The sequence below is a fragment of the Trichosurus vulpecula genome, chromosome 4 (genome assembly GCF_011100635.1).
Source record: "Trichosurus vulpecula isolate mTriVul1 chromosome 4, mTriVul1.pri, whole genome shotgun sequence".
NCBI lineage: Eukaryota > Metazoa > Chordata > Mammalia > Diprotodontia > Phalangeridae > Trichosurus > Trichosurus vulpecula.
The window spans coordinates 114985352-115012445 of NC_050576.1; the positions used below are offsets into that span (position 1 = coordinate 114985352).

The 27094-nt window shown below is 37.0% G+C and overlaps 1 protein-coding gene across 1 annotated transcript in view; it reads right to left on the bottom strand.

Annotated features, from left to right (window-relative positions):
• Positions 1 to 27094, bottom strand: part of INTS7 (integrator complex subunit 7) — a 75302-nt gene that overhangs the window by 23535 nt on the left and 24673 nt on the right. Inside the window, exons 9-16 of the mRNA XM_036756685.1 lie at positions 24857 to 24991; positions 21570 to 21667; positions 18699 to 18938; positions 15590 to 15727; positions 12504 to 12710; positions 5864 to 6058; positions 5099 to 5202; positions 3608 to 3676 (exon numbers count right to left, since the gene is read on the bottom strand). Of these exons, the coding sequence (XP_036612580.1) occupies positions 3608 to 3676; positions 5099 to 5202; positions 5864 to 6058; positions 12504 to 12710; positions 15590 to 15727; positions 18699 to 18938; positions 21570 to 21667; positions 24857 to 24991 (1186 nt within the window). The remainder of the gene's footprint in view (positions 1 to 3607; positions 3677 to 5098; positions 5203 to 5863; positions 6059 to 12503; positions 12711 to 15589; positions 15728 to 18698; positions 18939 to 21569; positions 21668 to 24856; positions 24992 to 27094) is intronic.

Below are 27094 nucleotides of genomic sequence, written 5' to 3' on the forward strand. Positions count from 1 at the left end.
TAATCTGATCTAATCTAATCTGATTACTAGTATCTCTGAATTTAGATAAGCTGGTCCTGGACAACAGATAAAAAGTTTATTGTTGGACCTGTTAATGTGAAATACAGAAGCCAAGTAACTCAGCTGAATTGTACTAATAGGCATCATTTCATGATAAACACTTACAACATCAAAAACACATATTTTGCCCCCAATGCTGTACCAAGCAAATTTAAACAACTTAAATCTCTGCTTCTGTATACTTAAGGTTCTTTTGTAATAAAGAATAACACCCTAAATAATATATTATCATCAAGATATAGAAATACTCAGAAAATACCTCTAAAAATACAGAAGAATCTCTTTATAATGGGGGTTAAGAATTAAATCCTTTTATAGCCTAAATTCCTTTAAAAAAACCCATCTAGATAAGGTTTGATGGTTTGAAGGAACTGACATACCAAAATTTCAGTGATAATTAGATAAATCGCAGTGGGACCATAATACTATAGTTTCATTTATATAGCAGACATTGAAATATGAAGTTGTCATTTTGTTACTAGCATTCGTATGTTTCAAATTGAAGACAACAATAAGAATAATTGTGATAATTGTTGCTGCTGAGCCGTTAGCCATGTCCAACTCTGTGTGACTCCATTTGGGGTTTTCTTGGCAAGGATACTGGAATGGTTTGCCATTTCCTTTTATAGCTCATTTTCCAGAGAAGAAACTTAAGCAAACAGGGTAAAATGATTTGTCGAGGATCACATAGCTAGTAAATGTCTGAGATCAGATTCAAACTCAGGAAGATGAGTCGTATTGGTTCCGAGCCCAGTGCTTTATCCACTGTGCCACCTAGCTGCACCTAATTTGGTAATGGAATTGTAGCCAAAAAGAGACGATCTTGGAGTCAAGAAAACCTATATTCAATTCCTGTCTCTGATACATATAGTGACCTCGGGCAAATCACTTAGATGCTCAGTGCCCCAGATAAGCCTAAGGTTACAGAGCAGTTACTGACATGTACTGGTAGAGGGAACTGCTTAAGCTGGAGTTCCCTACACTAATGAAAGAGGCAAGTTGGTGAAGTGTAGAGAATGTAGGATATGGAGTCAAGATGACCTGGGTTCAAATACTGCACCAGATCCTAGGCACATTACAACTTCTCTGAACCTCAGTTTTCTCAGCTGTAAACTGAGGGGAGTAGGGATGTGGACTTGATATCTTAGAAGCGCCTTTCTAGGTCTGAATCTATGATTCTATGAAATCACCAGGCTCCCTCCAACACCTGCTACTCCCAAAAAGGACCATGATTTTAGGCAAACTTCATCCTCCTTAGGGGAAGGGAAGGAAATAAGTATTTATACAGCACTTACTATATGCCAGGTACTGAGCTAAGTGCTTTACAAAAACCTCATTTGATCCTTACAACTACCCTGTGTAATAGTAATTAAGGTGGAACTTTTTGCTGTTGACCTTTAATGATTCTGGCCTTTGTTTGAATGGGGCAGATAAAGTGGGATGTTTCTGTATTTCTCAGCACCAAAACAATTGGGAGCCACTGATTTGTATCTGATGTGATATTGGGGGTGGGGAACTTCTCCATGCCCAGCCTGGGTGAGGTCAGGGCCCTCTGGGCCCTGAACAAGATATATAAGCGCAAAGGTTAGCATTCTCACTCGGAGCTCTGAGCCACAGAAGGAGTGGGCCAGCCGTTATAATGAGCTCCCTGGCTGTACACCCAGATGTTGAATTGTATTTGGTCTGTAATTCAGGCTTTTCCCCTGAACTAAGCAAATGATATTTGTATGCTGGATTAAAGTAAGATTGTTAACCCCTTAACATTGCTTTCCTTAAGTAAAGCAGAGCAAAAGGACCTGTGTTGGCAGCTTTCTGGACACTGGTTGTTGGTAGATCTTACACCCCCACAGAAGCTGCTAGCTGGATTGTTGAAACACCCTGCAAGGTAGGTTCTGTTATTGACCCCCTATTTTACATCTGTAGAAACTGAGGTAAAGAAAAGTTAAGTGACTTTCCCAAGGTCATACAGCTAAAAAGTTATGTGAGGCTAGATTTGAATTCCAGGTCTTTCTGACTCTAGGTCTGGTGCTCTACCCACTGTGCCACCTAGCTGCCTAAGCAGCCCCTATCTCAACAAGAGATCCCTGTCTACCACAGACACTGGGAAGCAGTCACTACCTAAAGCTTCAGTATGGGACATCAGACTCTTACCTATTCCTAGTGTGCAATGTCAGGGGAATTGGAAGGTCAGGGAAGATGTTTTGTTTGTGTACGTTTGGTATGGCCAGCCAACAGGTTTTGTTTGTGTGTGTTTAGTATGGTCAGTCAATTAAGAAGTGCCTATTACGTTGTGCCAGGCACTAGGGACACAAAGACAAAAAGCCCCAGTAGTTTACATGTTATCTGGGAACATGCCTGCATATAAGTAGATACAAAAGTAAATACAAGGAAATTCCAGGAAGGAAGGCGCCAGATGTTGGGGAAGGTCAGGACATGGTGCTTGTGCTCTGAGCTCTAAAGGAAACCAGGGGCTTTAAGAGGCAGAGGTGAGGAGGGACCACATTCCAGGTGAAAAGAACAACCAGAAAACAGAAGGTCTTAGGGACAGCAACATCAAGTCTGACTAGATGGTGAAGGTGAGTAATGTCAGTCTGCAAAGGCACACTGGAACCATATCACAAACATCTTTAAATGGTAACTGTAAGAACTGGCATTGGATCCTGAAACTTTTTAAGCAGAGAAATGATGTGGTTAGCACCAGTGTAAATGATAGACTGGAAAGGGGAACTTGGGATTTTTGCAATAGTTCAGGTAAGAAGTGATGAGGACCTTAAGGGAGATGGTAGGTGGAGAAAACGGAAACGATATAGAAATGTTATAGAGGTAGAACAGAAAAGACTTGGCAACAGGAAGTTGGACTAAAACAGAAGTTTAGGATCAGTCAACTGCAAGGGCACATTTATGTGAAGAATGGAGTGCAGAAACTGAACAACCAGAGAGCAGGGGAGACATGGTTCTTTATTAGTATCTGGGAAAGGTTGTGTCATTGAGATGTGAGTTTAGTAACTGTTTGAAATTAAGAAGGACAGAAGCAAAGTAAAAATAGACTGTGCTTATATAAGAACATGAATTAGGTGACTGCACAGAGGCAGTAAGAATTAGTGTGAATAAAAGAGAATTAGTCCAAGTGAATGAGGCAAGAGCAGATAAGCAATGCGACACAATCTGATGGTCAAATGGTGAAGGGTCTTAGCCTTAGATACAGTGAAAGGAAGTCAATATTTTTTTTTTTGAGGGTGGAAATCAATATTTGAGGGAGAGATGTTGAAACTACTCTGTTGATGCTCAGACTCTCTTTGAGAAATTTTAGTTTGCAACTTCAATTTTAAATGCACATTCCAAATCATAAAACACAAAGACAAAACACTGCTCAAGTCTCTATTATTTGAGGAAAAAGACCTTTAACAAACAAGGAATTCAAATTTCTTTTGATTTGGAAAGCCAAAGGATGAGTTTCAAGCTCAAGCCATTAGAGCATACTTATCTTGATTTTTTTTATGTTAAAGTTTTATCATATGGCAGAAAGTAACATTTCAATTAAACTTACCTTGCTGACTCTGGATCCAAAATCAGGGCTTCTATTGCATGAGAAATCAGCAAACAACTCTGCTGTTGTCTAGAATAATATTAAGGACTTTTTTCTTTTTATCTAGACCTGTAGGTCTGTGATTTCATTGGTATATGGAACTCCCAGTATGGAAAACTCTCCATTGAAGGTTAGCAACTCATAAAGGAATAGATTAAAAAAAAGAATTTCATTATGAAATAAATATCATAAGAATTTTAAGGTGGCAGGAAATGTAATCATTTGGGGTTTGAGTTTTGCTCTGATGAACCAGCTCCTAAGAGTTATACTGACCGACCCTGGACAAATTGCTTACTATCTTCTGAGTCTCGGTTTTGTCATCTGTAAAATGGAGATAATCTCACAGAGTTGTGATAATGAAATGTGTGGGTGCATGTAAAGCATATGAATATAAATTGTTACTCTCATTTGACCCAATCATCTAATTTTACAAATGAGGAAGTGAAGTTTCAATAGATTACATCACTTGTTTAAGGTCAGAAGGCATTTGAGTGACTGTGAGTGACTGAATCTTAATGAGTACCTAGGTTTTCTAAATCCCACGCAAGTACTCTTTTCAAATATAACACATTTCCTTCCCGGATATATGAAAAGTCAGTATGACAATGAAAAGCTTCAGTAATATTAGCAGGAGCAACATCACCATTCTGGTATAATCAAACTGGTTAGGGAGCTATTTTCCCTGTTAGAGATATAGGCTAAATAAAGAGAAGTTACTCTATCCTTCTTAGTCTACAGCAGGCATTAACCTTTATAATGTCAGACTCCTATCTTATAATAACATTTTTAAATGACTGAAGGAATACTAAATTTCTGTTAGAAGTTAATGAAAATAAAGATGTAATTTTCCCCACCCAAGTTCATAGACTCCTTAAAATCTATACATTCACCCCTTAGAAGTCTGTGGACCCAGGTTTCAGAATCCCTGGTTTAATCATGCATTCACATGTTGTACAACTTGAGTTTACTCAGAGGTTTGAGGGAACAATTATGACTAAAGGTTTAAAGAATGAGAAATTCTGGACCTGTAAGGTCCCCTTTAATGCTAAATCTATGATATTATAAGCTAGAATTATTTAGTAAGAAGTAACGAAAGCAGTAGAGACACACAATAATGGCTTTCTAGAAGAAAAACATATTATCCTTTTGTAGTTTAAGGGACATAACTGACCACCACCAGTAAGACAGATACTTAAGATTGTGCCTCCTTTCTCTAGAGGTCCTTAAGAAGAGAACAAATTCTCATATGTTCCCAAGGCAGAACACACTAGAAACAGCTATTATTTTTAAAATATGGTAAATATGAACATCCCACGCTAGTTTTTAAAAACTGCATTATTTGCTAAGTTCATTTTGATGAGCTACATATGTTGTCAAACAAACATCACTAAACAACACTTTGCACTTAAAAGAATGCTTAAAAAGTACAATAAATTTGGGCCAGCAGGATACAACTCAATGTTTCTCAATGTTGCTGAGTCTGCATCAAAAGAAGCCTGATAAAGATCCTCATAACGAGAAGCTAGGCTTCGGAATTCTTCCATAGACTGTTTCATCTACAAAGAAAGAAAAATGCAATGACCACAAAAAATTTGTAAGTTGTTATGTAAACAAGAAAGCCAAAAGAAACAAAATCTGTCTCCAACTGATTAAATTCATGAATATTCTGGTGAATGGTTAATTCTTAGATCATTTAATTTTAGAAAGTTTTAAAGCAGAATGTTAACTAAGCATTTCTAAGATGCAAAAAGATGGAGCTGGCATAAATATTCAGATGTATAAATAATCTGCATATAAAAAAAAAGTATATATGATGTAAAACATTTCTTTTTCTGGCTATTTTACAAACTAAAATATCTCAGTGCTTCCTAAATTACATCTCCACATCCATTAAATGAAAACAAATACTCTTCTTCACTAAGAAGCTAATGCTTTATGATCTTTGTAGAATAAAAAAACACAAAAGCACATACAGGTCTACTTTTTCACATGAAAGTATTTTCGTTTGTAAAAATCTGAAATAAAAAATTTGCTAAGAGCCAAATGGAAAATAACATACAAGCTGATTGTTAGCAAGATCATTTAATAATATTGTATACTTATTTCTAGTATCCAAACCATTATCAACTAACAAACTTTAAAATTCTTCACCTTACAAAAAACCTCAAAAAACTCTAAAAGGTCAACCCATTTGAGAACAACAGAGCTGAGACATGCCTGATTGGAGATGCGGCCACATCTCTGAAGGTCATTTCCCAAGGTCATGGCTATGGTTGTAGCAATAGCAGGTGGAGGACTTGTTTTTAGACTATTACAGGTGCAGAAAAGTTGAGAAAAGGCCTGCAGAAGGTCAATTCTGAGTTTTACAAACTCACACTGAAAAGTTAGAGGATTCAGTGGTGTGCTGGCAGCCTAGAAAAAATATATAAGTTTAAGACATGAAGTAAATATGATACTAGTATGATGCAATGTCAAGTGGCTGTTAAAGTTCATTCAATAATAATACTACTAATAACCTATAATCCAAACCAAGACAACAGAATTTTTGTGCGGATGGATGACTACCTAGATTTATAAGGGAAATTACCTAATATAAAAAAAAGAAGGCTTACTAGAGTAAACATAGTCTCTGAGATATCATCATCTTAAAAAATATGGGCCTGAATGAAATGATGAGCAACCCCTACCTTCAGGACTGGGTATGATGGGTAGGAAGAACGGGCATTAGCCTATAATGAGTCACAATATATATAAGATATGATTTGAGGGGTGCTACAAGAGTTGTTAGATATTAAAACTTTTTTTTGCCTTACCAACCTGTCATGATATAACACCATCTCTCCCTAGAACCAGTAATGGCAGGAGATATAAAAAGTAAAGAGGAAGAGTGTCCCTAGGACTGTTACATGTTACATGACTGTGTATGTTAACATGTACAATCACCAACAGAAGATAGTGATCCTCTATCACTAGGATGTACTCATTTATCAAAATAGCTAGTTGATACTTGAAGAATAAAATTTGGAACAGGTAGGTTTAAATATAGGTGTGTGTGTGTGTCTGGAGAAGTGATAGGTGAATAGCAAGATCTGAGTACAATAGGCTAAGGAGAGCAGGGCCAGAGAGATGGATGACCTAAGGTGAGTGGCCTTGCAGGGTGGGGCAGGAGGCATTAAAGATAAATTACATTTACTTATGATCTGGCTTAGAACAGTGTCTTGCATATGGCAGACAAACAAATATTTATTGATTTGGCCTATGTTCATAGTTAATTCAAACCATTAGTAAGTAAATGAAACACCTCAGTGATTAATTTTTTCTCCATAGTAAGAATGGCTTAAAATCCTCTGGGGGTATTATGTAGTATCCTACAAATAATACAAATAAGCAATATCCTTTTTGCAGTAGGACCAAACATGTAACTTCAGGGCCCCAGAAAGGGACTACAACACCATCCATTGAGCAAAGTACAATAGATTAAAAATTGTGAAGCTTAGTCTACAACTTTCACAAGTTGCTCTCCTCAGACAGCTAGTCTCATCCTCTGATAACTTAAATCAATTCAACAAGTATTTACTAAGTGCTCATCATGTGAAAGACACTGCGCTACGCTCTGCAAGAAATAGCACTACAAGCAATACCAGCATTCAAATGCAGGATCTCACTGAATAAATTATGGTCTTTAATCAAATAGGCCACAGAATCTAAGAATGGATCCTTGCACAGGTACTCTTAAGATAACAGAGATCCTTGATGAAAACTTTTACTCAATCTATATTTTAATGCTGCATGGGTTTGGGCACAACTGTAATGTTTAATGGATGACAGAATTAGGATTCAAAATTACCTAGAAACAGGTATCGGTTATATAGTTGAAACTAATAAAATGAAAGGGATAAAAATGTAAAGCATGAAAGCAGCTTGTGTAAAAAGTATCTAAGGGGCGCAGCTAGGTGGCGCAGTGAGTAGAGCACCGGCCCTGGAGTCAGGAGGACCTGAGTTCAAATCCGACCTCAGACACTTGACACTTGTACTAGCTGTGTGACCTTGGGCAAGTCACTTAACCCCAATTACCCTGCCCCCCCCAAAAAAAAGCAAAAAAAAAAAGTATCTGAGGAACTTAGATTATAAGCTCTGTATGAGCCAAAAGGGAGGGAAGGGAGGTGTACAATCTTAGGTTACGCAATTAAAACATCCAGATCAAAGCAAGGAATAAAAGCATTGTACTGTGTTCTTAGAGGCAGCTAGGTGGCTCAGTGGATAGAGTGCTGGGCCTGGAGTTAGAAAGACCTAAGTTTAAATCTGGCCTCAGACACTTACTAGCTGTGTGACCCTGGGCAAGTCACTTAACCTCTGGTTGTGCTTTAATCCATGGAGAAGAAAATGGCAAACCACTCCGTATCTCTGCCTAGAAAACCTATGGACAGTATGGGCTTGCTATGGTCCACAGGATCAGAAAGAATCAGACATGACTAAAGAACTGAACAACAGCTATGCGTGTGCCAGGTTACTGCAGCTGTGTTATGTCCAGTTCTGGAAGTCAGAATTAAAAGACGAAATAAAATATTTTGAGAGGGTGATTAGTAACAACCAACAGGTTGGGTTCTTTAAACTATATCAAATGGAGGAATGCTGAAAATAAATGGGAGTATTTAGCCTGGAGAAGTAAAGATTTAAAGGAATAATAGATGTTTTCAAATAGCTGAATAAAGTGGAAAGCAGAGTAAAGTGATTCTGTGTTGCTCCTGAGGATAAAGAAGGATAATTGACTGACCCTGTAATTTCACTGATAAGGAAACTCCTACCAATGCAGGCCAGAACCTTCTCTACAACTTAAAAGAGATAGCTGCATAGAGCGTTGAAAGGCTAAGTGACTTTCCAGCACCACAGAGCCAGAACTCGAACCCAGGCCTTTGGGGCTTTCGGGGCAGCTCTTTTTCCACTATGCCATGCAACAGAGCTAGGACCAAAAGGTGAAAATGACAAGGAAGGGCAGTAGATTTGAGTTCAACAAGAGAAAACAACTATTTCCGAAGGTATAAAATTCCCCTCATTCGAAGTGGCAGATCACTTATCAAAGAAAATCCTACATTAGGAAGAAAGCTAGACTAGGAGTCCTACCTCTAAGCTTCCTTGTAATTTTCTGAACCCTGGTTCCATTTGAGTTTCCATCCATTCATCCAGGTATAATAGCTACTTAATGCTTCTACCTGATTATAAAAACCTGGAGTTAAAAAGGACCTTAAAGGACAACTACGTCATTACTTATTTGAGACATGAATCCCTTTTATAACATTCCTGTTAAGTGACTGTTCAAATTCTAGACATCTCCATTTAAGGGGAGCCCATGGGTTTAGCTTTAGATTACCTGAAAGATCATATTGAGGAATTCTCCAAAAGAATTTGCCTACTTCATAACAAAGGGTAGGAATAGTATTATTAAAAGTACTTGATGAGTTTATATCCAAAGAGGATTTTACAAAATGGAATATATTAATTGATAAATTCATCATTATGTCTCAACTCCTCAGTCAAGGAATTGTGGTGATCTTTACATATTTTAGTTTATGAAGTATTTTCTACCTGCTTTCAGTAGTGGACTTATAGTTCCCTCAACTATAAAATGGGGATAATAACAATGCCTCTCTTGCAGGGTTGTTATGAGAATCAAATGAGACAATATTTGTAAAGCACTTAGCACAGTGCCTGGCACAGAGCAGATGCTTATTCCCTTCCTTCCCTCATCAAATAATCCAAATCACTGACAAACATGGTAATCTCTTAAGGGATTCCAAATATATTCCAATTTCCCCTTTTCTGAAGTTACTACTGAAGAACCAATCATATGACATTAGAACTGGAAGAAACCTTAGAGATTAACTAATTTAAGACTCATTTTATAGTTGAGGAATCTGAGACCAGATGTGTTAAGTAACTTGTCCAAAATCACAAAGTTAGCTACTGCTTAGGTGGGTACCAGAATGACAGTCTCTTGAATACTAAAACAGTTCACATTTATTTTATTCATGTTTCCCCTGTATCTCTTTACCTATAATAGGTCCTTGCTAGTCCACTACAAGGCACCATGGATGGTGTGGGGCCTGAAGTTCGGAAGACCTGATTTCAACCCAAACTTACTATCTGTGCGACTCTTGGCAAGTCACTTAACTGTGCCTGCCTCAGTTTCCTCAACAGTAAAATGGGAACAGCACTTATCCCAAAGAGTTGTTGTAAGGATCAAATGAGACGTTTGTAAAGTGCTTAGCACAATGCCTGGCACATGGCAGGTACTTGCTTCCTTCCCCCTCAAAATTATGAAATAACAAAATACAGAATTTCCAACACCAGCACATTTCATCAAATGCTTATTTGAAACTAAAAGGCTGAAAAACGCTTCAGAATCTGAGTCAAAACAGTAACCTAAAAAAATGTCTAACTATTTTGCAAAATCTTATTTTCACATCATTCTCAATATTATGTACAACTAATAACAGTAGTTACCATTATAGATGTTCAAGAAAAATTCTCCTTTAAAAAGGAGTCACATATATCTATATAGGTCCAAGTTATTACTAGGCAAAAACAGTTAATAAGTTGCTTTGCCAATGTAGACATATTCCTGAGATTATGTTTCCCAAATATTGGGGAATTATAAACACCCAGAGTTCACAAAAGCCGCCTGCCCCTGAAAACCTGCAAATCTCCAACTGGCTTGGCAGGAACAGATAAAAACCAGTCACCTTCTCACAGATGTGCTTATAATAAGGACATGGATGGATCATTCATTAATTGGGAGGTAAGCATACAGGGCTATGCTCTAGTGAATCAAGAGATGTTTATAGAGAGCTGTGCAAATTTTTAAATGCTAAGTAAATGTCAGCTATTATTATTATTATGCTCCTTTAGATTTAATTTTTTTCTCTTTCAATAAGAGGCAGGAAGCTTCCACAGATATGAATTTACAAAATGAAACAAATGCTAATTTCAAATTTTGTAAAATGAATTTTTAATAAAAAAAAATTTAAGCAGATCAAAAAGGCACCAACAAAAATTTCTTCAACTCTCAGCTGCCTCACTGTATTGTTATTCTACTTCACAGGGTCCAGTGTCATTATATAAAACAATTAAGAAATTTTCTGCTCTACGTAAGTTACACACTACTGTTGTAGTTCTGCTTATCCTGAACTAATAGTTCTCTTTACTGAGAAAGATGGATTTTTTACTCTCATTATCTGAGTCATAATCCGTTTTCAGAATATCCAGCCAGATTAGACTGATTAAGTTATAATTCCTGGCCATTCAATAGAAATAAATGAATGACTAAATAACTTTTTAAAATGTCACCCACATAGCTAATCTTTAAAAGAGAGAGTGTATTCCTGTCTTGAAAATCATACTTCAAAAGACTTGGTTCTAAATATGGCCTGGAAGAAAAAACATGTTCTCCCAATTTGCATACTCACACTGTAGTGGTTCATCTGTCAGAGCTTCCAGGTATGATGGTCACAAATGCTATGTACTCTGTCTCAGCCTTCTTACTATTCCTTACCCACAAGACTCCATCTCCTGACTGTACCTTGTCAATGACTGACTGTCCTCTATGCCTGGAATGTTCTTCCTCTTCACCTCCATCTCCTGGTTTCCCTGACTTCCTTCAAGTCTCAGCTCAAATCCTACCTTAGCCAGTCCCTTCCACTGATGGTGTGGTCCTTAAGATTACCTTCAATTCCCCCTGCAATTCGAATTCTTCCCCCCTGCCCTCCATCTCTTTCTCTCTCTCTCTCTCTCACAGCAAATATCTGATTGGCTGTGATGTGGGAAACAGTCTTTATTAAGAGAACAGAACTAGGACCAATAAGTGGAAATTAGAGGAAGGAAATTTTCTAGTTCAACATAAAAAAGAGTGTAAGATTCAATTAAAAATGGAAAGGGCTGCTCTGCAAGACGGTGAACTCCAGGCTGTCCCCCACACATAGAATTTTCTTCCTCAAGTCCCAGGTAAAATCCTACCTTCTACAGGAAGCCTTTCTCGATCCCCCTTAATTCTAGTGCTTTCCTTCTGCCGATTACTTTCCATTTATCCTGAATATAGTTTGTTTGTACGTAGTTGTGTCCATATTGACTCACCTTGAGGGCAGGGACTTTTGCCTTTCTTTGCATCACCAGTGTTTAGCATACTGCCAAACACACTGCAGGTACTTGATACATGTTTATTGACTATTCAGACCCATACTGGAATTCTTTTCAAGAACTATGTAGAGGGGATACCAGAATTGGGCATAAGGTTAGGCTACATGACCTGAAAGGTCTCTTTTAACTCTTAAGATTTTACATGAAATTTCTAGGTATTAATTTTACTTGGCCCTTTCTTCATTAACTATAAGAAAAGAAAATTAGGAGAGCTGTTTCCACTATTTTTTAAGGAATACTGTGCCCTTCCCAAAAGGATGCCATGTGTAAGTAGATGCTTAACCAATGGGTTCTGATGTTAATAATAGTGTTAGTCACTCAGGCAGAGTGCTGTGCAGCAGAAAGTAGAGAGGGAGGACTCTTACCTTTATTGTAGTCATACTTTCTACACATATCTGGCATTCTTCCTGCTATAAGGAATTTGCTCTTAAAATAATTAAACTTTGGTTTCCTGTGCATGCTTTAAAAAAGGGAATTAACTATCAATATCCAACCAAGTAGCAATCTAAATGAGTATGAGGTGATAAATAATAAAGCTCCCTTTTTAATCATGTCCAAGAAGTTAAAATTTTACTAAACCAAGTCTTTAAAAGAGGTAATTAAGACAACTCAGATAAATATGTCTATTTCCACGTAGGCAATCACCATTATAGCAAAAGAGACTTACTGTTAAGGATGCTATCCCTTTATGGTAAAATTTTAAAGATTCAGCAATGCAGGAAAGTGCTGAACTATAATCCTCTTCTTGCAAACCTGTGAGACACTGCTCTGCATGGGAGAATTCCTTCAAACTGTTCAGCCAAAAGTAGAAATGTTCTGAGGCTACCTGAGTCAGCAGACTTTGATAAAGTTCTCTGGCCATGTCATGATTACCCTAAGGAAGGACAAAAAGAGGCAAGTGACATTCTTATACTTGAAATAGTTGATGGTACAGTGAAAAGGAACCTTGGCTAAGTTTCAATAATCATGCGGTAGCTAGGTGGAGCAGTGAGTAGAGCACAGCCCTGGAGTCAGGAGGACCTGAATTCAAATCCAGCCTCAGACACTTGACACACTTATTAGCTGTGTAACCTTGGGCAAGTCACACAACACCAACCGCCCTGCCTTCCCCCCTCCCAAAAAAACCCACAAGAAAATTGTTTAAAAAGAAGTTTCAATAATCACTTTTCATATTATATACTTAGAATATTTCTTCAGGATAAACATACCTAGTTATTCTTACATAACACGAATTTAGAATCAGAAACAAAAGAAACACAATTAATTATAAATTGAAGTCTATAAATTTACTTAGCAAAGAACTCCCTATTAGATAAAAACTGCTGGGGAAACTGAAAAGCTTTCTGGCAGAAATTAAGTTTAAACCAACATCTTAGGCCATATTCTACAATAAATTCAAATGGCTGTGGGACCTTCATATTTAAGATCACATTAAAAAAATTAGAAAGGAAGTACATCATATGCATTTCATAGCTATGGATAGGAGATATATTCTTAACCAAAGAATAGAGGCAACTATGAAAGATAAAGATATATAGTTCTGATTGCATGAAACTGAAAAGCTTTTCCACAGACAAAATTAATGCATCTAGGATAAGAGAAAGTAAATGAATGTGAAAAAAAATCTTTGTATCAAATTTCACAAATAAGGGTTTAGTATCCTACATATATAATGAAGATATACATACATACATATACTATACACCTCCCCCCATATATATGTGTGCGTATATGTGACCAAAAGACATTCTTCAATATTTAAGTAGTCAGATGAACAGTTATCGAAAGAATTGCAAACTATTAGCAACTCTAGGAAAGAACTAAATCGTTAATAATAAGAGAAATGCAAATCAAAATATCCCTGAAGTTTCACCTCATACTCAGCAAATTGACAAAAATGAACAGAGATGGGAGAAGTCAATGTTGCAAGGGCTGTGAGATGATAAGATACAGCAGCATACTGTGGGTGGAGCTATGAATCAGCACAACCACTTTGGAAAACAATTTGGAATTTTGAAAATAAAGTTCATTCCCTTCGACCCAGGAATTCCACTATGAGGCTTATACTCCAAAGAGGTCACTAATAAGAAAAAAGGCCCCATGTACACCAAAAACATTTATAGCAGCACTTTTTGCTACCACAAATTAGTTGTCTATCAACTGGAAAATAATTAAACAAAATGTAGCATATGAATGTAATGGAATATTACTGTGCTGTAAGAATGGATGAATGTAGGGGTAGAGTGAAGATGGTGGAGAAAAGGCAGGGACTTTCATGAGTTCCCCCCCAAACACCTCCAAATACCTCTAAAAATGACTAAACAATTTCTAGAGCAGCACAGCCCACAAAAAGGCAGAGTGAAACAAATTTCCAGCCCAAGACAACTTGGAAGGTTGGTAGGAAAGGACTCGAGAAGACACCTCAATCCAATTCCTTTGCAGAGGTGAAAGGTTCACAGGTATGGAACATTTCATATAATTTAAGACTTTTAAAATTGACTGGTTTCCTTTCTTTCTCCTTTTTTCTAAAAAATATCATTTGCCATATAGGATGGCTCTCTGGGAGGGGAAGAGGGGGGCATAGTAAGAGAAATATTGATGATGCAAAAACAAAAGAAATCAATAAAAACTTGTTTGAAAAAATAAACTGAAGGTTAGTCATTTAGGCTTGACTGTAAAAATCAACAGTACCCTTTTCTCACCAGTCCAGAACAGCATACTTTTTCTGGGGGAGAAGAGGAGATAGTGGGGAACTGTAACTATGATTTCATTTGTATAAGGAAGTCCCTAGGTAGAAACTCCCTTCACCAGGTCTCATAGCCAGTATGTTTCAGAGGTAAGACTTGAATCTAGGTCTTCCTGACTCCAAAGCCATTGTACCATTATGTTTCTTTCTTCTTCTTTTTTTTTTTTAGAGGGGGGAAGGCAGGGCAATTGGAGGTAAGTGACTTGCCCAAGGTTATACAGCTAGTAAATGTGTCAAGTGTCTGAGGCCACATTTGAAATCAGGTCCTCCTGACTCCAGGGCTGGTGCTCTACTCACTGTGCCACCTAGCTGCCCCCTCTAACAATATTTCTAATACAATAAATCTAGGTACTATTCTGGAGAACAGCTGTCTAAAGACTCAGGAGTCTTTTATGAAAAGAAAAAGATAAACAGATGAATAATTTGGGTTCTAATTGTCTCTAATTTTCTTTTAAGTATTTCTCAAACTTTACTATTGCAAGACCTTCATCACAAAGATTCCTGAAATGTTGGTGTACTATATCCCCTTAAAAACAAAACAGTAAACATTTCCTTTGTTTTTTCCACTTTAGAAAGGACAGGTGAAAGTTCTGATGACTGTTGGAGAGTGAGAGGTAGATACAAAGAAATTTATTTCTTACATGCAGAGATTCATGAATTCTTTTGAGTAAGGAAAAGGAAGAGGAGGGGTTTACGGAAGGTAAGTAGTGATGATGAAGTGATAATAAGCAGAGATTATGCTAACAAGATATAGTTATGCAGACTCAAATCTTTAGGACTCCTGCAGAGGAGCTTCCAATAACTTGTGGTATGTAGACCAATATTATGGACATTAAGAAAAAGAGAGTTTAAAATAAAATTTCTTTCCCTGCATCATCTAAGTTCTTAACCCAAGCCTTGGAATTCATATTTTCATCTAAGCAATAAGTGTAGCTGAATCTCTCATTCTGAGGGTTGCTTTATGTTGTTTCTCTTCAACACAGGAGATTTGCAAAGTTGGTACCTACCATCCTAGACGCCTGTCTGGCAATCCGGTATGCTGTCCAACCATTAGAGACGTTCTCAAGCTGTTGTTTAATAACAGTTTTAACTTCAGCAGATAATGTTTTCTGACTGGCTACAAAAATCACAGTAGCCAAAGAAACCTAATGTCAAACAAAAAAGCTAATATAATTATCCACATAATGGCAAAGATATTCCAGGATATTCTCTTGTACTCCTCAATGTTCCCCTCCCTTTCTTTCTGGTATGACATTTTCATCAATACTTTAAGAATCCATTATTTCATTTCTGACAAATAGATTGTGACTCTCCTGTTCCTTGGTAGGCAGTCACTGTGGTTGAAACAAAGCTGGCAACAAGCCTCTCCAAATTTAGCTAAGATATCATAAATACAGCACATCACCATGCCTTTACTCAAGCTTGCTCAAACCAGGAAGGGCATTTAGGCATGTTGTAAACTGGAAAAGCCTGCAAGAACTTTGGATCCATTCAGCTCCCGGCCATGGATGTAGCACTAGCATAAAACTTTAACCGACACATGAGTATCCATGACATTTGGAAATACTGTAATTCTAGTTAAATTTTAATCAAAAGTAGTACCAAGGAAGGCAATTTGCTTCTGAGATACAAACTGTTTTCATGAGAATCATAATGGCTAAAAAATCTAAAATACTTAAGCAAAAAGGGCTAACAAATATCCCCCATTGATAGCCTGTAATTTGAAAGGTTCATTTAGTTATACTAGCAGTCAATTCCAGCATAAAGCTTACTGAGGTCACAACAAATAACAACAACTTCCTGAAATGTTAAGGAACACTGGCTGTCTTCAAGATGAAAACATCATTTCAATTAGAAATGAGCTTAGCTAGTTATTTCAGACCAACTACAATACTGATGCATTCACAGATCAGCTTAATTGGTATCTGTTTTCCTACTGAAACTTTGTTACTAAAAACACTACTCAATGGCGTGCCAACATGCAATGCCCTCTTGTGGAGGAAATATGATTTTTTTTGGTCACCTGTAAACTTTCTCCAAGTCGGTTGTTTCTACCACCAGGTCTCAAGCATTTAACTAATTAATATGTATTGAAGTCCCTACTACGTGCCAGGCACTGAGCTAGGAACTGGGGATAAAAACATAATAAATGAATAATCCCTCCTCTATTTGCAAGCAGCTCTCATGTAAAGCCAGAAGAGCCAACTTTCTTGTTTTATAGATAAGCAAGCACAAGTTGGGAAAGATTAACCTATTTGCCCCAATTTACACAGAACAGAAAGCAGCTAAGCAGGAATTCAAACCCAGTTCCCTAGATTCCAAATCCAGAGCTGGAGTGGGGGGGGGGGAGAAGGGGGAAGAAGAGGAATGGGAAAAGAGAGGAGAGCGAGAGAGAGACAGAGAAACTAATTTTATGTGGCTTGACATGGTCCATAAGTTAAAACCATATTGGTTGGTGCTACACCAGGACCACCTGCCCCTCCCCTTCTCCCCTGTTCTTCACTCCTGGCTATACCTTTCACCTACAACTTCTGACTCTCTAATTTTAGGGAGTTAGAATTCTCCTTGCTCCACGCCCCGTGTCAACTTCCAGAATTCCTCTTTACCACATTCACTCAGGAACTTCTCTAAGATTCAGTCTTAAAATTTCCCACCCTATCTAGATTATGGTAGCTACAGTACATCCTTACCGGACATTATTCCCCCTCCTACACTCTATACTCCAAGCAAAATGGTCTTTTCGGTTCCTCACACAGGACACTCCATCTCCCATCTTTGTGTGTCCATGTCTCACACGTCTGGAATGCATTCCCTCTTCATCTCCATCTTACTGAATCCCTTTTCCTTTGAGATTCACCTAATGGCCACCTTCGACACTGCCTTTGTATTTCTTCTTTTCCTATTTGTACTTAGGAAATCTAATAGAACTTTGTATTTACCTTTGTTTATAATTATCTTATATTCATCTATAAATGTCTTTGTTGCCTCCATTCGAATATAAGTTCCTTGTGAGTAGGGACTGTTTTGTTTGCCTGCTGCTGATCATGACCTGGTACACACGTGCTTAATAAATAGCTTCTGATTTATTAATTGGTGGATATTTTGACCCAGTACTTTGAAATAAAAGTGGTATTTAATTTATAATTTACCTACTTCACATACAGAAAAAAATGGGTAGTTTTTGTTACTTGGAATTTAACTGAGGCATTAGCAAGAGCTGAACATTAGCAATTAGTTGAATAACTGTCCTGTAAAACAGGGATAATGATGGCACCCGTGTCACAGAACTGTTATGAGAATCAAATAAGATAAAGCACTCAGTATAATGCCCGGCACATAGTAGGCAATTAATAAATGCTTATTCCCTTCCATTCCCTTGAAGGTTCTTAGGAAAGAAAAGTAGTTTAAGAAGTAGTTTGATGTGTCCAAACCTAAAAAGGACTTTCCAGACCATGACCGATAACCTAATTCAAATAATGTTCAATGTTCAAAGTTAGTCAAACATTATAGTTCTAATTCCAGCTCTGAAGTCAATTCTCTCTGTAAAGTATTCCTATTAACTTTATACTTTCACATATACAATCCTTGATTCTTTGCCATTTGCTTTAATAAAATATTAGGTCAAGTACTATGAGGTATTTACTTCAAAGGGTTGGTAAGGCTCAAAAAAGACTAGGAGCACAGATTTAGAGTTGGAAGGGACCTAGTCCAATCCTTTCATTTTACATATAAGGAAACTAAGGCATGACAGGGAATGGAGAGGGGTGAAGGAATTTGCCCAAAGTCACACAGGCAAGATGTGAATCCATATCCTTTGACTCTACATCCAATATGTTTTACAATGGTAATACTGTGAGTGCCTTGAGGGCAGGAACTTCTTTTGCCTCCCCAGTACTTAGCAGGGTGTCTGGCATACAGTAGGCACTAAATAAATGTTCAATGACTGTAATATCTGTCAAGTATTTTGCAAAACCTTAAAGTGCTATGCAAGTATAAGCTTATTATTAGCCTGTCAGCTTCACCTAAGTTGTATATTAGTTTAAAAGTTCTCAAAATAGATACAGCTGGACTGAGTTCTATTCATCAACAATGCATTCCAAAGAAGTGGTTTCCTACCAAAAGCTCCTGTTGCTTATCTGTAGCAGAGCGTCCAATCACTTTGTAGAGCTCCATTAAATCTCCAAGCATCCCATCACCCAACACTGGCAGCTGCATGGCAATGGAGGCCAAACAGTGGCACATGAGAATCCTAGATGCGTCCTGAGCACTGTGCAACTGAGTCAGCAGAGACTCAACCACTGACTGGCTGAGATGAGGACGGCACTTGGCTAGCTTCACCATACAAGTCAAAGCAATCTGCATATAAAAAAAAAATCAGAGTTTAGACAATTGTCATTTTCTAATGCCTACATTCATTCATTTTTCTTTTTTTGAAGATGGGAAGGCAATTGGAGTTAAGTGACCTGCCCAAGGTCACACAGCTAGTGTGTCAAATGCCTGAGGCCACATTTGAACTCAGGCCCTCCTGACTCCAGAGCTGGTGCTCTACTCACTGTGCCATCGAGCTGCCCCAAATTCATTCTTAATGCAAAAAAATCATGTGCACCGATCATTAGCAACATGGTGGGCTAACTTCTTGAAGACAGAATATCATTTTCTTTTATGAATACTTCATATATTGAATCAATATAATCCTATAATAAGATTTTCCAACTACATCATGCTTAAAACTAAGTTAAATAAAAAAGTAAAGCTAATGCCTTATTGATATACCTGTAACTAAGCCTGAGGAGCTACTGGAAAATTAAGAGGAAAAAATATTTTATGGCCAAATCTAAATGTCATTATCTCTGGGCCTCTATTCACAGAATCAGAGAAACTGATGTGTGGAGCAAGACCTCAGTGGCCATTTATACCAAATTACATGAAATAAAAATACCTCATACATTATCCTAGAGACTCCTCTTGCCCTCTACAGGGTGAGGAAAAAAAGTTCCTTCCTTTTCCTGGAAATGCCATTACATTCTAAAAGGTTAGTGTCTCTCGAGTAAAATCCTTGATCTTCTAGAAACAAAGAATTTCAGAAATGGAGAAGATCATTAACCTAGGATTTATCCCTTGATCCGCAGGATGAGGGATGACCCTCACTTTTCATATCTGTAAAACAGGTTGGATCAAATGATCTAAATGGCTCTTTTTAGTGATATGAAACTATAATCTAGGTAGAAGCTCAGCAATTATTCCAATTACCTTCATATAGTAGATGAATAAACTAAGGTAAAAGGAGGGTTAAGTGTATTGTTTATGGCCTGCCAACTGGTCTTTCTTGCTCATAACTACAGTTAAGTTTCCACTCAGAAATAACAATGCTGGATGGAAGTAGAGATATGCTGTGGGAGTTGCTAAGGCCCGAGACATGAGCCTTGTCTTATCTTATGCTCTCGTACCATGTTCATTCTTCACTCGTATCGCTGGTTCTTAATTTTTCCTTACACTTCCGGATATTGGTTACCCTAGGATACTCTGACATCCATTCTACTGGGGTAAGATCGTGTGCTTGTCAACTCTTTTCTCAGGAAAGATGGTCTTCTAATGTGCAAATTCCCCTCAGGTAAAATGCATTGAAAAGTACCTGTCTCTTACCATAGACATATACTCCCTTCCCCACGTGACAATGTCCTTTAGTGCCATTTATTTCTTTAATTTCCCACCATTACAGGCTGAAATTCTCTCCTCAATTTTCTATCCCAGGCCTTGCCTTACACTGATTCTATGTCATTTTCCCACAGCCCTCACTCTTGTTAAAGATACTAAGGAATTAGTCCTTCATTTATTCACATGTGGGCTTGGTGAGTGTACATCACTAGCTTACTTCTGTTGCTTAACCATTCCCTCACCATAACACAATTTTCCATTATGTTATTGCTTCCCAAAAAAGATACCAATTCAGTTGTAGGATGTAAGGAGAGTATTTGGAATTCTCTTTCTCCTTCTCTTCTGATTTGTCACCCTCTCTGTCCTTTCTTCTACTCCTTAGTTCAATTTATTTTTAAATGCTAGCCTATATACCTAAGAATTGATTTAGTCTTTTCTTATAATTGTATTTATTTACCTTTCTTGTGTTTCTGTTGTTTGCAAGAAGAATAATCTACTCATCTTTTCATTTGGTTTCAAAAAAAATGCCTTAAATGCTTCTCCTCTGGAAAAGTCTATCTTTTTAAAATCAGTGTTGCTTAGATTAAAATATTCAGGATGTCATCTGGATTTCTTTCTCTTATTTCTTGTTACTGTGAAGTAATCTTGGGTTATTCAAATTGGTCTCTCTTCATATTTGAATATTTTTCTCTTGGCTAATTGCAAATTTGTTATTACTTAAATTGTGAAATTTAACCACTGAGTACATTAAAGCTCAAAGCATAAGGGTTTTTTAAAAAATATATCTTATGCGATATTTCTCTCTTATCTTGTGGATTCAGCTTTAGGTACTCTTTATCTAGTGCATAATTCCCTTTTCCTGAACTTTTTAGGTTGCTGAAGGTCGCAGAAAACTGACTTGCCATTTTGCCAGTTAAGGTCTCTGAGAATCTTTTCCTAACTCGTCATTAGCACTATATTATCAAAACCAGAACCATGAAACTTCACATATAACAGATATTAGATGTATTATTCCATCAGCTCTTGGTAAAATGTATATTTTATAAGCCTTGATATATGTCTTTAGTTTTACCATCAATGTCGTATATTTTAGATTATAAACTCCAAATCAGAAGAGACTACCAATTTCATCTGCTTTATACAGTTTTCAAAACTGTACCATGTAAACATATGTTTAATCCTGCATGGTGAAAAATAATCAGCTTAAATTTTTAGTTTGTGCATGTTTTGTTGATATTTTAGACTAAAAGACTAGGCTTTAAAGTGAAGGTTAAAATAAAGATTTTTATTTATGCAATATAAACAAGTATATTGAGCAAGTAATTGTTTTACCTTTAAAGTTGCTTGAGCACCTGGACTATCATCTTGACTACAAAGTACCAGAAGAGATTCAAGGCCAAAGACTGCATCCTGCTCCAGTGCCAAAAGTTCTAAAGAAATAAATTACACATACTGGTGTGATAAAATAGCAAAAATAAAATATAAGTACACTGAGAACAAACAGCCTGAGAAACATAAGTCCCTAAAATTCATAAGGCTATTACAAAGATAGTAATTTAGACTGAAATAGTTTCATGGGGGAAAAAAGTGAATGTAACATTTCTTCTGAAATTCAAATCTTTATGCTTTATTACCTTCTTCATTACTTTATGAAAAACATGAAAAAACCCCAATGCTTATTAAAACCAAAAGTCAGTACTCTTAGGTGGGGAATACTACAAGAAACAGTAAAGATGAAGCATGCTTTATGTCTCTTTCATGGGTGGCATGTTTAATATCTAAATGTCTAATACTGTCCTCTAAGAGATATATAAATTATGTGCAGACCACTCCAACTAATTTCCATGAAAACATTCATGAAAACAGTGACTTAGGAGTTTCTAATGAAAGGTGAATTATATTTCTAAGACATAAATATAAACCAACAGAACCCTTGTAATCTCATTAAGCTTGTAAAGTCAGACCAAAAAAGGATAAAATCCTTTGTATCAAAATTGCTACTTGAATACTCTCTCACTACTGAAGAGAGACAGTTCTTCTGTAGTTATTTTACAACTCTAACTTAATAAACTGAAATCTCATCATCATGCTGACTGACTCAGTTTTCGATACTATCACCTTTCATCAATTCCCTCAGTGGCCTATTCCCTCTGATTGGAAGGCTAAGAGGGTGGGGCACTAAATTCCCCCCAAGCTCTTTCTATATAAGAAGCTGGGATCTGAACTCTGCACTTTCTATCAGAAGCTCTGCTTGGTCTCCACTCCACAGAACAACCTGCCCCTGTGTCTGGTAACTTCCCAGCTTCCCCACTCTGCCCAGGCCCCATACCTGTAACCCTCCTTTTTTCAACTTCCCTTTGTGTGTTGTCCTCCACCATTAGATTGTAAGCTCTCTGGGGACAAGGACTGTCTTTCTTATTTGTATCCCAAGTGGCTAGCACAGTATCTACCACACAGTAGGTGCTTAATAAATGTTTACTGAATTGAATTTGAATATGGTAATTGTATTTAAGATATTTAGGAAGATATCTACAATATATACCACAAATATCTGCTCTGGGTACAGGAATTTTACATGATGCTCCAAAAGTCTTAGTGTAATTTTAAACTACTACAACTTTAAATTGTACTAAGACTTTTGGAACACTCATAAATTGGGGAATGGCTGCACAAGTTATGGTATATGAATGTGATGGAATACTATTCTGGGAAGACTTGTATGAACTGATGAATAGTGAAATGAACAGAACTAGGAGAACAATTTATATAACAATAACAATATGGTAAAAACAAACAACTTTGAGGGTCTTAGTAACTGATCAGCAGAGCAAACAATTACAATTCCAGAGGCTTAATGATGGAACATACTACCCACCTCATAATAGTGAGGTGAAAGACTCAAGAGTGCAGAATGAGACAGATTACTTTTGGACACGATCAATACAGAAATGTGTTGTGCTGTCTATAGATATTTGTAATAGGGGTTTTGTTTTTCTTTGGTTCTCAATCAGGAAGCAAGGGTGGGAGGGACAGAAGGTAGATTTTTGCTTACTGAAATTTTTTTTTACAAAGAAAGAAAAGGCATTACTATTTGCTTTGCCACTGTACCCTAAGAACCATGTGACTTTTCTGTTTCACTTGTATTTGAAACTTTCCATGTGTCAATCTCCCCTTATTGAGCTCCTGGAGAACAGGAACTGTCATACTTTTCTATTTGTATCCCTAGCACTTAAAAAAGTGCTTTGCACATAGCAGGCACTTAGTAAATACTTTATTCACTTGTTCACTCTATGCTATAGTGTGAATAATGCTTATTCAAAAAGTAGAATTAAACCAACTAGTAAGTAGGTTTGATTATCCAAATCAGAGCAACATACAAATCTACAGAGAATGAAAGGGCAACGGAAAGAAATACTTCTAAGCAGATGCGTTCCAGGCAGAATTACTAAAGACTAAGAGGGACTATGTATTTACAATTCCTTAACAAAAGACCAAAGTTAGCAACCAACACAACCGGATATTCTGATACTCACTTACTGCCTTTGGAAACTCAGTGCCATGCATAGTACAGTAGTAAAAACAGTGGATTTAGAACTAGAAAAAATAGATTAAAATTCCAGCTCTAGTCCCTACTCTCTGGGTGACCTTAGGAAACTTCCTTAACCTTTGTGGTCTTCAAAATAAGGGGTTGGACTAGATAATCTCCAAGGTCTCTTTAGAGATCCAATGGTTACCTTACACATGAGTTAAATGCTTAATAAATATTACTTGTTGATAATGGAATGCATATACAAATCTTATGAATTTTAGGGACTTATGTTTCTCTCTTGTAGTTAATAAGTTGAGAAAACTCAGAAATGTTAAATAATACATTTTTCTCCTAGCTAAAATAAATGAATTCAGTGTTTTGCAAGCTTCAGGTAAAACAAGTGTGCTAGGTTAATTCACATTTGTCTGCATGAGTCACCTTTTGAGTATGTTTAATGGGGACCTTGAAATGATTACACATATTTTCCCCCAGGTTTCCTGTGGTAAATGCTAATGGAAGAATCTATGACATGGTGGTGAGATTCAGAGAAAATACCTATCAGGAGGTCAATACAGTGTCCCTACTTGCAAGAATATAGATATCAGAAGAAAAGCAGAAGAAGAAATGGAAATATCACCAAACCTTCCAAATTCTAGTCTCACTGCCTATATTGTAAGAACCTGCATCACTCTTATTTGTGTTCAGTAAGCTTTGAGAAATCTTTACATAAGACCATTGGTAGAGTGAAAACCAACAGAGATCTCATGGTGTGGAGTAAGCACTGCTGGACTTAGGACTTGAAATCAGGAAGACCTAGGTTTAAATCCCACCTGTGATACTTACTAGTTTTGTGACCCCTTGACTGACAAGTCACAACCTCAAAAGATTTCACATCTATCAAGTCAGGTCATTAGACTAGACAGGGTCCCATCCACCTCTACATTTACCAATTAAATCCTATGACACAACAAACTACTTAAGGTGATAATGAGAGGAAGTTAGAAAAAAAACAAGACAAAACAAAAAAACCCCCAAACCAAGCTCAGATAAGTGTGTTAAGTCCCTAACTCCTAAAATTGCTTAAAATTACCTTTTTCTTGACAAGAAGCAGTTATATTAGTTAGGACCCTCACTCCATGAACCGCTATACCACGGTTATTATGGTAACAGCATTCTTGTGCCAATCTGACCAAATCAGATGACCTGGGTGAAGTAACTGTATTTCCTATATAAACAGAGGAAAAAAGCCAAACATGTAATTCATCAGTAACTCCTGAATATGTAATTCATAAGTAACTCCCTAATGTAGATTATATGCCCTTTTTTATTTGAAAGTTAAAGCTCTTCCCTTACTTTCATCTCATTTTTCCATTCTTGCCAGTACTATAACATCATTTCTTCTCCCTTTGTCAGGAAGACAAGAATTTGTAAGACAAGTAAAAGTATTTTTAAAACGATTTCACATCCTAAGTCTATCCTGAGCTTGCCTTTAAAAACAAATCTAAGAAGAACTAAGATAAATACCAAATAATAGAACTATGAGTATACTATAGGAATCAAGATTCCACATTTTCAGGATGGACTGTATTAAAATAGGCAATGCTACAAGCCTAATATTGGAAAAAAGAACAACAGTTTCACATCTAGTTTTGCTCTCAAACTATTTGAATACGTATTTCACCCTTAGAGAAGAGTAACTCATGTAGACTTGATCAAGACTGCACACCAGGTGAGCAGGCAAGTGAGAAGTAGGACTCTAGAACACTGTTCTCTTCTTGCACAACAGCACTCCCTTAAAGTCTGGGTCATAAGCTGCAGTATTTTTTTTTCCTTTTGACATATGAAGGTTGATGGTGGAATAACTGTATTGTGTAGATTTAGTTTTGGGTCTAGATTCTCAATCCAAAGGTAACAGGGGGGGGCCAAACTCCAAAGGAAGATGGGAAAGAAGAGATGGGTGTAATGTCTTAAAATGACCCCTTCTAACTCTGAGGTACTACATTGCACCTATCAGACTGGCTAACATGACAAAACAGGAAAATGATAAATGTTGGAGAAGATGTGGGAAAGTAGGAACACTAATTCATTGTTGGTGGAGATGTGAGCCAATCCAACCATTCTGGAGAGCAATCTGAAACTGTGCTCAAAGGGCTATAAAAATGTGCATACCCTTTGACCCAGAAATACCGCTTCTGTATCCCAAAGAGATCATAAAAATGGGAAAAGCACCTACATGAGAAAAATATTTATAGCAGCTCTCTTTGTGGTGGCCAAGGACTGGAAATTGAGGGGATGTCCATCAATTGGGGAATGGCTGAATAAGTCGTGGTATCTGAATGTAGTGGAAAACTACTGTGCTATAAGAAATGATGAACAGGAAGACTTCAGAAAAACCTGGAAAGACTTATACGAACTGATGCTGAGTGAAGTGAGCAGAACCAGGAAAACAATTGTACATAGTAATAGCCACAGTGTGTGATGATTGATTTTGATAGACTTAGCCCTTCTCAGCAATGCAAGAATCTAAAACAGTTCCAAAGGACTCATGATAGAAAATGCCATCCACATCCAGAGAAAGAACTATGGAGTTTGAATGCAGAGTGAAGCAGGCTATTTTCTTTTTTTGTTTTCTTTTTTTCTTTCTCATGGTTTCTCCCATTTGTTATAATTCTTCTATACGACATGACTAATGTGAAACTATATTTAATAGGAATGTATACATCAGATTGCAGGCCATTTTGGGGAAGGAGGGGAGGGGGAGAAAATTTAAAACTTATGGAAGTAAATATTGAAAACTAAAAATAAATAAGCTAATTTTAAAAATGACCCCTTCTTTGAGACTAAGTCAAAACTGTTTGTCCTGGCCTCTCCTGCAGAGGACCTTGTCCCCTATAATAGATAGCCAAATTATAATTTTTTGGAAATAGCTGTCTTGGTTATACTTAAGAGTGTATCAATAACATTATTATTACTTAAATATTGACACTACCTTAGTATTATTTAATAACACATTTATATTTCAACTAACAAAATTATCTTGACAAGATGATATTAATTTCTAGTGAAATGACCAACCATACTTATTTACAAAAAAGTATAGCACAATGAAAGGAGAACTAGACTTAAGAGTCAAAGACTTGGGTTTTGAGTTTGAGCTGGGGCACCTAATATGAGTATATAAGAAGTAATAAGTCACAATCTGTCTGGGCTTCAAATTTTATCATTTGCAAAGTCGTGGCCCTCCTATTCCTAGCATTTATGCAGCACCTACTGAGTCTCCAGCACCATGTTAAGTCCTTTATAATCACCATCTCATTTGGACCTCATA